Source organism: Pseudopipra pipra, chromosome W, assembly GCF_036250125.1.
Source record: "Pseudopipra pipra isolate bDixPip1 chromosome W, bDixPip1.hap1, whole genome shotgun sequence".
NCBI classification, from domain to species: Eukaryota; Metazoa; Chordata; class Aves; order Passeriformes; family Pipridae; genus Pseudopipra; species Pseudopipra pipra.
The window spans coordinates 26,012,936-26,027,287 of NC_087580.1; the positions used below are offsets into that span (position 1 = coordinate 26,012,936).

The 14,352-nt window shown below is 48.8% G+C and overlaps 1 protein-coding gene across 1 annotated transcript in view; it reads right to left on the reverse strand.

The window, feature by feature from the left end:
• The window catches only part of LOC135405257 (zinc finger protein ZFP2-like), a 225,478-nt gene extending 213,578 nt beyond the window's left edge, over nucleotides 1–11,900 (reverse strand). The window contains exon 1 of the mRNA XM_064639922.1: nucleotides 10,698–11,900. Within this exon, the coding sequence (XP_064495992.1) occupies nucleotides 10,698–11,851 (1,154 nt within the window). The 5' untranslated portion in view covers nucleotides 11,852–11,900. The remainder of the gene's footprint in view (nucleotides 1–10,697) is intronic.
• Between the last annotated feature and the right edge of the window lie 2,452 nt (nucleotides 11,901–14,352).

Here is a 14,352-nt window from a genome sequence, read left to right on the forward strand (position 1 = left end):
TTGATAGATGTTGTCATCACTTGAATATGCATTTAATCACATCTGAAGATCGTATAAAAATGCTGATTTTGTGTGAAGCCTTTGAGCAAGTTTGTCCAGCGCGAGCTGGCTTGCTCCCAGCGTCGAATAAACAAATACCTTGCTGCTTAAAGATAAAAAAAGTCTCTGAGCAGTTCCTCGGACCGATTTTTCGGATTCACTTGGCGACCTGCAGCAGCACACCTTCTCCACCCGGCTGCGGAATCCCCCGGAGGACGGGACCCCCTGGGCGCCCTCGGGTAAGTCTTTTTACCCAAAGGGGCTCCCTTCTTTGGTGGCTTCTTGCGGGGGCTGGACAAGAACACTGCCTATTGATAAAAGGTATTTGTATCTGGTTTCTGGTTTTGTTTGTTCTGGTTCTGGATACCCGTGAGTCGAGGCGGGACGCCGTCTCGCAGGGGACATGGGAGAGGACGCTCTCCCTTGGGAATATCCCCTCTGGTCTGGTCTGGTCTGGTTTTGTTTGTATTTGGCCCAGTATTGTTATTGTGTACCTGATATATCTTGCTTACCTTGAAACATCCAGGAGCACAGAGTTAAAGGTATTATCATGCTAAGAGTTGCCATATGAGAGGTAGTGCTGAAGAGTTAACTATAAGCACATCACTTTGGATAAGACCTAGAATTAAGATTTGTCAGTTTTACAACTGTTAGTTATATGTATGAGCCTTGTGTAACAGATGTAAGGTTTGCCTCCCCGACAGACAAGGCTGGGTCAGAACCAGTGTGCATATTGCAGAAAAGAGGGACACTGGAAGCAAGAATGCCCTGAATTAACAGGTGGAAATACAGGCACAGGAGAGGCTGTTGTTGCTTACAGAGAACTGAGTGAAGGGGGGGCCGGCAGGCCAGTGCTAGGGGACCTGCTGGTAAAAATTAAGCTAGGGGAAGAAAAAGAAGAATTAGATTTTCTAATTGATACCAGGGCTACATTTTCTGTTTTGAATTAATACCTAAAAGTGATAAATATGTTTAAGTTGTGGGTGCCACTGGCCAATCAGAAAAGCTTTCTTTTGAAATCCCTAAAGTTCAAAATTGGAAAACAAATGGGAGTGCATCAGTTTTTTGTATTTACCAAATTTATCCAAACTCGTATTGGGCAGAGACCTACTAGAAAATCTGGGAGCTGTAATAGAATTCAAACAAGGTAAAATTGAACTTAAGGTAAAGGAAGAACAATTAATAGCACCTCTGAGTTTAGCAATGAGCTATGTGGAGCCAAGCCAGGGTAATTCAAATGTCAATCAAATTTTAGATCAGGTATACCCAGGAGTTTGGGCTTTTGAAACACCAGGAAAGTCAAAAAGAGCAGCTCCCATTGAAATAGAATTACAGACAGGAGCAAACCCAGTAGTTAGGAAGCAATATGCACTGAAGCTGGAAGACAGAAGAGGAATTGAGCCAATAATAGACAACTTTTTGAAATTAAGGTTTTGTAGAGTGTGAATCAGATTGCAACACCCCAATTTTACCAGTCAAAAAGACAAATGGAACACATAGGTTGGCTCAGGATTTAAGAGCAGTAAATAAAATAGCTAAAACATACATGCAGCTGTTGCAAACCTGTATACCTTATTAACAATATTAAAAGAAAGTGTAATTTGGTTCACAGTATTAGACTTAAGAGATGCCTTTTTCTGTCTTCCCTTAACACAGGAAAGTCAAAGGATATTTGCCTTCAAGTGGGAAAATCCCACCACAGGAAGGAAAACTCATCTCATTTGGACAGTGTTACCTTAAGGGTTAGAAAATATTCCCACAATTTTGGGAATTAATTAGCTAAAGAATTGGAACAATGGCAGTCACCACCGGGAAAGGGTGTATTTTTATAATATGTGAATGATCTATTGCTTGTTACTGAAAAACAAGGAGAATGTGTTCAATGGACAGTACCAAATATGCCTTTGGCATAGTTCACACTCATGGAGCAATTTGGAAAAAAGAGGACTTTTAACTCTTCAAGGAAAAGTTGTGGAATATGCTGAAGAAACTCTATGATTATTAGAAGCTGTACAACTCCCCTCTCAGGTGGCAATTATGCACTGCCAAGGACACCTGAAAGGTAACACTGTCCTGGAAATAAGAAACAGAAAAGCTGATGCAGAAGCTGAATTAGCTGCTGCAAGAAGTAAAGAACTATCAGTAGCAGCTTTAGTGCTAGAAGAACTAGACACAGATCAACAGGTAGAATATCAAGAAACAGATTATAAGTGGATACATGAAAATGAAGGTAAGGTGTTAGACAATAGATGAGGTTAACTAAAAACAGGTCAGTTAATACTGTTAGAAAAATTAGTGTGGCAATTTGTAAAAGTAAAACATGATAAAACTATCGGGGCTTAGACTCACTCTATTAGCATTTAAGGACTAGAGTAGCAGGACCAAATTTATTTACCACAATAGAGCAAGTCACATCCCAATGTGAACTTTGTCTTTAATACTGGAACAAAAATACACCAAAGGGCAATAAGTAAAGGGCATTTCCCAGGTGAAATTTGGCAAATTAATTTCTCTGAGCTCCCAAGAAAAGGGGGGAGAGTCCTGTTATCTCTTAGTTTTGACTGACACATTTTCTGGATGGCCCGAAGCTTTCCCATGTAGAAAAAAATGAATCAAAAGGAGTGGTTAAAGTCTTGTTGAATGAGATTATACCATGGTTTGGAATGCCTAAAAGCATCTCTTCAGATAGAGGTTCACACTTTTGTGCATGAATTGTACAAGCAATAAGTAAAGCACTAAAAATCAATTGGCAAGTGCATATGCCCTACAGACTCCAAGCAAATGGGCAAGTAGAAAAGATGAATCTAAAATATGTCAAGAAACAAATTTTCATTGGTATCAAGCTTTACCTATTGCTTTAATCAGGCTAAGGGTCAAGCCAAGATCAAAAGGGAAACTGAGTCCATTTGAAATTCTATTGGGCAGACCCTACATGATGCAAGCTGTGAATAGTGAAGCTGTAGATCAAATCAGTAATCAATATGTGTGTGATCATGTTATGGCTGTAGGGAAACAATTGCAGAAAAATGCTACAGTGGTGTTAGAGCACCAACCCAAGCAGCCTGATTGTGAGTTACATCCATTCAACCCTGGTGATCAGGTATATGTTAAGAATCTTTCAGGAGATCCACCACGAGAGAAGTGGGATGGACCCCAGCAGGTGCTGATGACCACCTTCACAGTGATCTGGGTGAAAGAGAAACCCACGTGGATCCACTGCTCTCGAGTCAAGAGGGTTCCAGAGGAAGCATGGACCTCGGGAGAGGAATCATCTACTATCAAGCCTCCTCAATGCTGATCTTTGGACTGATAAGTACATTAGTGTTAAATCAAACTCTTGCCCAAAAATCATTATGGTCTCAGGCCTATAATGGGAATTCTAGTCTATGATTTGCTATAAATACAGATATTCTGAATTCATCTGAACTGAACCAATACAATCCATCTGTTATAGTCCTCCAAGGAACAAGGGTACTGAATAATTGGTAAAATCCTGGTACCCCATACAATGCAAGTGTTGTAATAGGCACAGATTAGATGGTCACCCAGAACTGACGTTACTGTGAAATGTAATTAGTGGCTGATCAGTGTTGGCACACCTTCACTCTAGATAAATCAGTTTCTGTGATGTGTCAGTGGACATTCAGGGAAGGAAATATAACCAGGAGATTTCCAACCAGCAAATCTCCTACCACCCCATTGACTAAGACCACCACCAGTTCTACAACTCCTTCTTTAGCCTGTGAGAGTGTCCACAATTTAACTTATGCTGGACCTTACATGATTAGACACTCAAATGAGCAGAAGCTGTTGTTAGATCCCACCAATTCACTGAAGAGGGTTCGAATAAACCTTCAAGTAAACATATCAAACATACAAAAAGATTGTCAGCCCTGTATTCAACAAAGCCTTAAAGGCTGGCATGCATAGATGATGGCCAGATCCTCTCATACCAGAATTCAAAGAGATGTAACCGGATGGTTTGGCACAGGATTAAGTGTATTAAACACCATAGATCAAGAAGTATTAGTGAATAAACTAAGTGCTGTCACATCTGATCTAGGAAAACTCAAAGTCCCTTTAAGATCATCTTTGCTCACTTTGGCAGAAACACAATCATTGGCAGTTAAATTGTTAACATTAGAAGCTAACCACACTGCAAAAGATTTCACCAAAATTATTGACTATGCTGGTGTCATCCATAAAAGGTTTGCATTTGCAATACAATGTCTCCAAACTCAACAGTGGGTACAATCTGTAGCTGCAGGAATATTAAGAGAAGGAACTTCAGGAATATTACCACAGGAGGTAAGAGAAATAATAGCTAGAAACAGTTCTACTACACAATTTGAGAAAAATTACCAGGCGTGGTGGCAGTTAGTGAACTTCACTTACAACCCTCAACATGACCAAATTGAAGCTTATGTGTTCACTGTCAGTGCAGTCAAAGAAAAGACCATCTTTCCTATTTTGACATTAGGAGCCATACATCAGAATGTAATTGTCAGACCCATAGACCATAATGTTTGGGCAAGTTATGATCACACCAAGAAAAAGTGACAGTCAGTCAGTCCTGAGGCATGTATTCCTAAAGGACAATTAGGATATATCTGTGAAAATGCTGTAGTAGAAAATGAAGATTTATGCTTAGATGCTGAAGATAGTGTGTGTGTACCTTTGAAATGCTTCCCCATGCTAAAACCCAATCACAAGTCTATTATGTAGGAAATAGTTGTGCATGTGTTAGAACCTTTTGTGTTAATTTTACCATAGATACTTGTCATGAAGTAGTGAGTGGTACTAATTTTTTTGTTTTGCTAAAATAATAGGCTGTGACTTTGATTATATCATTCTAGTGACTACTAGACAACTGATTGAAGCTGATTATACAATGTATCATGATGTGCTGAAATTGCAGATAGGAATGAACATTAATCTTTTAAAGCAATGCTTAAACATCCTGATATAGAAAAACTGGTCCAGGAAGTAAACAGAACAACTAAACGAATGCTCTGGCAAGTAGAACATGACACTGAGAGCATAAAAACCGTTTTAACCAAAGTGGAAAAAGTGGGAGAGCACCACTGGTGAGACATCTTTACAGGATACTCCCCCACGGCATCACAAGTGTTCCACTATTTGATACATCCAATACTGGTATTAGGAGCTGGCATGATTCTACTACTGGTCCTAATTGTTTGGCTATGGTGCAAATCAAGCATCATGGTTAGAAGGATGCAGATAATGTGGGCTGTGATGAATACCTATCAAAATCCATTAGAACTTGATGAAAGAATTCGTAAATTCTGAACAAAAAGGGGGAAATGAAACAGGAGGCTAGGCCCAAAAGAGTTAACTAAGAAATTTGGGCCTGCTAACAAGCTACCAACATCCAAAACGTTCTGTTCTACTTACTGGACCAAAGCTTAAGAGAATAGTACAGGAACATGTAATAAGCCTAGAGGTGATAAATTAGAAATGCAGTAGGATAAGGTAGACATTTGAATAGAAGAAATAGGCCTGGAGCCAGGGCTTTTTCCAAGCTTCAGTGAGCGGGTCAAGAACAATGGAAGAGAAGAAGGGTCAAGCTGAGGAAGATGAGTTTAAGACCCCAGACCAACCAAAATTGAGGGCCAAGAGAAGCACCGCCCCATATTAATATGCATAGATAGATGTTGTAATCACTTGAATATGCATTTAATCACATCTGAAGATTGTATAAAATGCTGATTTTGTGTGAAGCCTTTGAGCAAGTTTGTCCAGCACGAGCTGGCTTGCTCCCAACGTTAAATAAACAAATACCTTGCTGCTTAGAGATAAAACAGTCTCTGAGTAGTTTCTTGGACCGATTTTTCGGATTCATGACATCATACCATTTCTGTGACATCACATTTCCCATGTGACATCACAGCTCCCCTGTGACATCACATCTTTCCTGTGTCATCACATCTCCCTCATGACATCACAGTCATCATATGACATCACATCTGTCCTGTGATATCATATAATTCCTGTGAGTCACATCCTCCCCTGTGACATCACAGCTCTCATGTGACATCACATCTCCCCATGACATCACATCTTCCCCGTGACATCACAGTTCCCCTCTGTCACACACCTCCACTGTGACATCACAACTCCCCTATGACATCACAACCATCAAATGACATCACACCTCTCCTTTGATATCGTATCCTCTCTGTGACATCACATCCTTCCTGTGACATCACATCCTCCCTGTGACATCACATCCATCATATGACATCACATCCTCCCTGTGATGTCACATCCATCATATGACATCACATCCTTTCTGTGACATCACATCTCTATGATTTCACATCCATCATATGACATCACACCTCTCCTGTGATATCACATCCTCCCCTGTGACATCACATCGTCCCTGTGACATCACACCTCCCCATGATATCACAGCTCCCCTGTGACATCACATCCAGTGACATCCAGATCCATCCCAAGGTTGGGGGGGTGTGTGAGACAGGCAGAACCACAAATGCCTGCACAGCCCAGAGCAGTCAGTGTGGGGCTGTGCTTGCTGCTGCAGAGACCCCCAGGGAACAAACCCAGCGAGTAGTTTTGGGTGGGGGGTGTCCCTAAGGACACTTGCCTTATTATTGCTTATTATTTGTAATATCTTATAGATCTATCATACAACACCTAAGGATGGATTCTATAGAATATGTGCCATAGATATTTGGGTTGGGTCTGGCTGAGCTGCAGTTCAGTTCCCCACAGCAGCCCTCCCAGGGCTGGGCTTGGCATTGGCAGCTGGAAGGGGGTTGAGAACACCCCAGTGTTTTGGCCACTGCTGAGCACAGCACCAACCCTGGGACATTCCTTCCTTAGCTGAGGGCAAGAGCCTGGCAGGGGACCCAAGTAGGCCAGCTGAGCCCAACTGACCCAAGGGACATTGCAGACCATGGGAGGTCAGCTCAGCTCTAAAAGCTGAGGCAGGGAGCAGGAGGGGGGCATTCATTGTCTGATGGCTGCCTGCTGAGGAACCGTCCCGCAAACCCACGCCCTGCTCCTCGGGAGTGGCCGACCATGGCTGCTCATGGGAAGCAGAGAACAAACCCTGCTGTCTTTGGCTTCTGTGTGCACAAGCATCACTTTGCTTTTTCCTTTAAAAAACCTACCTTATCTCAACCCACTATTTTTTTTTTCCACCTTACTCTCTCCCCTGTCCCGCTGGGAAGGGGAGTGATAGAGCGGCTGGGAGGGCACCTGGTGTCCAGCCAAAGTCAACCCACCACACACTTGAACACTTCCAGAGACTCCACCACCTCCCTGGCTACTTGTTCCAATGATTGAACACTCTCTCAGTGGAAAAAGGTTTCTTTAATATCTAATATGAACCTTGCCCAATGCAATTTAAGGCCATTCCCTCACAACCTTTCACTGTAGCCTTGGCAGAGAAGACCAACCCCCACACCCACTAAAACCTCCTTTCAGGTCATTACAGAGAGCAATGAGGTCCCCCCTGAGCCTCCCCTTCTCCACACTCAACAAGCCCAGTTCCCTCAGCTGTCCCTCAGCAGACATGTTTTCCAGAGCCTTCCCCAGCTCCGTTCCCTTCTCTGGACACGCTCCAGCCCCTCAAGGGCCTTTTGGCACTGAGGGCCCAGAACTGGACACAGCACTCCAGGTGGGGCCTCCCCAGTGCCCAGCACAGAGGGGCAATCAGTTCTCTGTTCCTGCTGGCCACACTCTTCTCCACAAAGGCCACGATGCCCTTGGCCTTCTTGCCCCCCTGGGCACACTCTGCCTCATATCCAGCCACTGTCAAGCAGCACCCCCAAGTCCCTTCCTGCTGAGCAGCTCTCCAGCCCCTCTGCCCCCAGCCTGGAGCGTTCCAGGGGGTTGTTGGGAGCCAAGGGCAGGCCCTGACACTTGGCCTTATTGATCCAGCCTGTCCAGATCCCTCTGCAGAGCCTTCCTGCCCTCCAGCACATCCACACTCACACCCAACTTGGTGTTGTCCACGAATTTCCTGAGGGGGCACTCGATCCCCTGGCCCAGATCATCAAGAATGATGTTAAACAGGAGCAGCCCCAACCCTGAGCCCTTGGGAACCCCACTAGTGACCGGCCCCACCTGGATTTCCTTCCATTCCCCACCACTCCCTGGGCCATCAGCCACTTTGTCACCCAGCAAACAGTTCCCCGGGCAAGCCATGAGCAGCCAGTTTGTGCAGGAGATGCTGGGGGAGATGGTGCCAAAGGCTTTCTGGAATTCCACAGAGACACATCCCCAGCCTTCCCCTCAGCTCCTGAGCAGGTCCTTTGTCAGAGAAGGAGATGAGGTTGGTCAGGCAGGACCTGCCTTTCCCAACCCCACGCTGGCTGGGCCTGATCCCCTGGTTGTCCTGCCCGTGCCATGGGATGGCACTGAGGAGGATCTGCTGCATGGACTTCCCTGGTCCTGAGGTCAATGGGACAGGCCAGGAGTTGCCCAGATGCTCCTTTTGGCCCTTCCTGTGCATGGGCATCCCATGTGCTTGTTGCCAGTCAGCTGGGACTTGTGCAGTTGTGCAGCACTGCTGGGGAATGAGTGAGAGTGGCTTGGCCAGCTCTTTCTCCAGCTCCCTCAGGACTCTTGGCTGCATCCCATGTGGGCCCAGGCACTTGGGGGGGTCTCACTGGCAGAGCAGGTCACTGACCATTTCCTCCTGCATTGTGGGGGCTTCACTCAGCTCCCCATCACCAGCTTCCAGTCAAAGCCTGCCTGCCAGGTGTCCAAAGGGTCAGTTCTGCTGCCCCCTCCTTCCTTCCCCCACAATGGAAAACTCCCTCATTTTGGGTCCCTGTGCCCCAGACGGTTCCAACCACCACCTCAACCACCAGTCCCACAATCATGGAATGCTTTGGCTTGGGAGGGGCCTTCAAGAGCATCTCAACATCGTCATAGAAAAGAATTCCTTCCCACTATTTCCTCCAACCCTGCTCTCTATCCATGTGAAGCCACTGCCCCTTGTCCTGTCACTCCAGGCCCTTGTCCAAAGTCTCTCTCCATCTTTCTGGTTGGCTCCCTTCAGGCACTGGAAGGCCACAATCAGGTCAGCACAAAGCCTTCTCTTCTCCAGCCTGAACAATCCCATTTATCTCAGCCCAGAGATATTTCTGAACCTCCCAGAATCCAGGGGCCATTGGGACCCTGCAGAACCTCCTGCATTCAAGTGCTCCTTGTGAAACTGCAGGCTCTCCGGGAACCCAAGGATTCCTGGAACACTGCAGAGCTCACGGAACCAAGGGGTCACTATCCCACTGCAGCTCCTTCTGAAGCACAAGGGACCCTGGGACAATGGGAAATCTCTGAGAATCCAAAGGGCATTTTGGGACTGCAGGGCCTCATGGAACTAAAGGAACCTTTGGAGACTGGGGAGGCTCATGGAATCCAGGGGCCATTGGGACCTGTGGGGCCTCCTGGAACCAAAAGAACCCTGAGAATTTCTGTGGGAATAAGTTAAGGCAGCAGCAGCTGCATTTAGTTGATCAGGATCCAAAAGGAGTGTTTTGGCCTTGACTGGTGTTTTCCATCCAGAGAGTGCTGTTTGCCAAAGTGGAAACCACTTGGAACGCTCTGCATGGCAGCCTGTGTTTTTGTCTGGTGGCTGAACACAGCCAGCACATGAGGGGAGGGGAATGTGTGGGATCAGGGCCCTGCTTTGGGGCCATGCTGGGAATTCCACTGGACTAAAAGACAAAGCCCAGGCGCTGTTTCCAAAGGAACCCCAATGAAAGGGGGACACCGGAAAGATGGGAGGACAAGTCCCGCAATGGAACTCTGTGTGTGCAGCCTCATTTTCTCCTTCAGTGTCCACAGGAGAGGGAGCAAAAAGTGGTGATTTGGACCCAAAAACTGTTCAGGGGGGAAAATGAGGATTAAGGGGACAATGGGAAAATGGGAGAAACAGGGAGAAGGGTAGAAAAGGAGGGGTGGTCTGGTGGGTCTGACGGTCCCATGGGGGGTCTTTGGGCACAGGCAAGTTGGCAAAAGGGGCTGGCCCCCCGAGCTCCCAACTGACTGTGGGGTGTCGGGGGCTGCTGGATCCAATCTCAGCCTTGAATTATTGACAACACTTTCAGTTCAAAGGAATTACAGAGGTGTGATTGAATCATTTTTGTCCTCCAGGTTTAATGATGGCAAATCAGATCGATTCATAGAAAGAAATTTATTTAGGGTTACAAATGATCAGACAAAAGACTTCATCAGAATTATTTACTGCACAATAGAAACACTAAAACTACCAGAGTACAGGATAAGACAGGACAGTGCTCTACACTAAAGCAATTGTTGAAGCAATTCTACTCAAGTTGGCAGAAAAGCAATAATTCTCAATTAGAGATGGATGGAACTCCCCCAAACCAATGCTCGGGGGGAGATCTCTGCTCTCAACCTCCAGCAGTGACCTTGGGGGGTCCCCAGCCAAGGCAGGAATCTCCACACACTCCCCAAGAAGGGTTCTGTTGGAAGAAGCTGCCCCTGGGAAAGGGGACTGGCCCTTTGTGGTCGAAAGGGATGGACTGACAGTCACTGGACTCCAGGGGTTGCCTCACCATCAGGGCCTTCATTCGAGGTGGAAGCAGCGGCCGAAGCTCTTCCCGCAGTCGGGGCACTGGTAGGGCTTCTCTTACTGGTGGGTCCGTTGGTGTGAGGTCAAAGTAGAGCTCTGGGTGAATCTCTTCCCACACTCCCCACACTTGTAGGGCCTCTCCCCGGTGTGGATGCGCCGGTGGGTGACGAGGGTGGAGTTCTGCTTGAAGCCCTTCCCACAGTCAGTGCAGCGGAAGGGCCTCTCATCCGTGTGCGTCCGCTGGTGCACGAGGAGAGTGGAGCTGGTCTGAAACCCCTTCCCACATTCCAAGCACTTGTACGGTCGTTCCCCGGTGTGGATGAGCTGGTGGATGTGGAGGCTGGAGTTGCGCCAGAAGCCCTTCCCACATTCCCCACATGCATAGGGCCGTTCCCCAGTGTGGATGCGCTGGTGTCTGCGGAGGTTGGAGCTCTGATTGAAGCTCTTCCCACATTCCCCACACTTGTAGGGCCGTTCTCCAGTGTGGATATGCTTGTGCAGGATCAGCATGGAGTTGTCACTGAAGCTCTTCCCACATTCCCCACATGAGTAGGGCCGTTCCCCAGTGTGTGTGCGCTGGTGTTTGCGGAGGCTGGAGCTCTGAGTGAAGCTCTTCCCACATTCCCCACACGAATAGGGCCGTTCTCCAGTGTGGATATGCTTGTGCAGGATCAGGTTGGAGCTGTCACTGAAGCTCTTCCCACATTCCCCACATGAGTAGGGTCGTTCCCCAGTGTGGATGCGCTGGTGTTTGCAAAGGGTGGAACTCTGCCTGAAGCTATTCCCACATTCCCCACACGTGTAGGGCCGTTCCCCAGTGTGGATGTGCTGGTGGCGAAGGAGGGTGGTGCTCATCCTGAAGCTCTTCCCACATTCCAAGCACCTGAAGGGCTTCTCCCTGCTGGGAGGCTGCTCAGGGATCTCCAGGTCAGAGCTCCCCCTCAAGCTCCAGCTGCCTTCCCGGCACAGGCTGGCTCTTTCCTCCTCAGAGCACCCTGGGATGGCTTTGGAGCCCCTCCTGCGGGGGGATCTCCGGCCCTTTTCCTCCCCGCTGCCTTCCTGCGCTGGGGAGCCCTTCAAAACGGCCTCTCCCACCAGGGTCTCACGGGGGGATTTGTCCTCCGGGCTCTTCGTCCTCAGCTCGGGGCCTGGGGCAGGAAGCAAGAAGGACAGGCAGGGGATTTGCCTCCGGCCCACAGGGAAGGCCAAGGACATCCCCCCAACTCCGGCCCCGGCAGGACGGCGGCGCCAGCGGGGTTGTCCTGCAGCCGGGGCCATGCTCGGCTGACAGAGCCAGCACAACACCCGCCCAAAGGGACACTGACTGCCTCCTCACCTGCCTGGGGGGCCCAAGGCATCTTCCTCTTCCTCGCAGCCTCCTCCTCCATCCCCCCAAGCTCTGGGAAGGACAAATCCTGATGGGGGGGGAAAACAAGGGCTGAGCGTGTTGGCTTGGGGGTTCCTCCTGCCCAAGTCCATCTCTAGAACTCACTGGGCATCCTGTGTCCATAAAAACCTCCAAAACACCAAGATTCAGCCCAGAAAAACCCAAACCACCAAGATTCAGCAAAAAACCCTTCAGAAATAGCAAGAAGACCCTCGCTACCCCAAACTGCAAAAAGTTGAGATTCAGCTAAAAAATACTCCAAAATATGAAGGTTCAGCCCAAAAAAAGGTGATAGGGACTGAATTTAACCCTCCAGCAGGAAAGTCGTTTCATTTCAAGCTTGTCTTCAAGGCGCACCCTGGGATTGGAGCCTTGGCTCTAATTAACCTCTCCTGTGCTGCCAAACAGCAGGAGCTGTATGGCCAAGGGACAAACTCTGTGATCCCTGTCAGTGTCCATGGCCCCTGTCAGTGTCCTTCAGGGAAACTGAGAGCAGGAAATGAAGAAACCAGTTTGGAACTAAACCACTTGTGCTGGTTTCTTTGGACACTTGTGTTCGTTCAGAGAGCCCCTGGAAACACTCTGCTGTTCACTCCCAGTGCCACCAGTGCCTGGGTCCTGTCTGCAGCAGCAGACTGCAGTGGGACGGGAGAAATGCTTTTCTGAGCCTCTGGGCTGGACACAGGCACAGCCTGACCCTGAACCCAAGGGAAACAAAGACAAATTCCACAGCTTTAGCTGGAGCAAGGCTGGGGGGGTTTCCTAAGGGCAGCACTACACCAGACTCTTTGTGTGTGTGTGAGACAGGCAGAAACACAAATGCCTGCACAGCCCAGAGCAGTCAGTGTGGGGCTGTGCTTGCTGCTGCAGAGACCCGCAGGGGACAAACCCAGGCAGGAGTTTGGGGGGCGGTGGGTGTGTGTCCCTAAGGAGGACACTTGCCTTAGTATTGCTTATTATTTGTAATATCTTATAGATATATCATACAACATCTAAGGATGGATTCTATAGAATATGTGCCATATATATGATACAGAATATATCTGATTATTGCTTTATCTGCCTGTCCAGACAGATATTGTGTATGCAGAGAGATTGTATTTGAGGGATATGTTCCTCTCACTACCCTGTGAGCTCCACTCCCAAGGCCAGCAAATTCCTGAAGCTCCCCCTTCTGTGCCCTGCAGGTTTTGGCAGATTTGCAAGAGCAAGGGAATCATTCCCTGCAGCCCCTTTGCACTGTAGGAAATGGGAGCCCTGTGCACATCCTGCTGCCTCCAGATTCCATTCTGGGTGTGGGAAGGACCCTGTGGGGAGCAAAGAAATGCCTGGTTCTGCAGGAGCTGCAGATGCTCAAGGGGCAGCAGGACCAAGTCAGGAGCCTGGGGGGGGCCTGGGGGGCTTTGGGGTCCGGGAGGGTCCTGGGGGAGCTGGGGAGGGGCTTTGGGGATTGGGGAGACAGACCAGGACAGACCAGCACAGACCAGTACCTCCTCACTGCTCCCCAGATCTCTCCTGGAGCTGGGCCACGTTGTCCTGGACACCTGAGCCCCCCCAGTGCCCTCCCAGTACAGCCCAGTGCCCCCAGTACAGCCCACTGTGTTCCTGTCCCAGGGTGCTGGGTGATCCCTCTTTGGAGGGGGGTTGGAAGGGATTTGAGGGGGGGGCTGGGGGAGATCTGGGGCGATCTGGGAGGGAGTTGGATGAGGATTTGGGGGGTTTTGGGGGGATTTAGGTGCATTTCGGGGAGTTCAAAGGGGTTTTGGGGGTTCAAAAGGATCTGTGGGGAGAGGGAATTAAAGAGAAAATGGGGGTTAGGTGACATTTGGGGGAGGTTAAAGGGGCCTGTGGTGGGAGAGGAGGGGCTGCACCACAAGGAAGTGAGTCCTGAGACCTCCCCTGGTGTCCCCAAGACCCTCCTGGTGTCCGCAGTCCCCACCTCTGACATCCTGAGACTGCTCTGGAGTCTCCAGTATCCCCAGGGCCTCCCCATGGCCATTATTCCCTCCTTGACACCCCCAATTCCACTGTCCACAAACCCCTCTCCACTGTCCCCAAACCCCGTCCCTGATGTCCCCAACCCTCCATCTCCTCTCAGGAACCCCTCTGGACCCTCGGACAAAAACGCCCTCCCCACTCACAGAAAGGCCAAGGGCATCTGGGGACATGTTGGGGACAGTTGGGGGGCTTTGCGGGGCACTGGGGGATTACTGGGGGATACTGGGACACACTGTTGGGGAACCAGGGGGCACTGGGAGGGACTGGGGGGTTACTGGGGGATTACCAGGACACACGGGGGGACACTGGGAGGTTACTGGGCCATACTGAG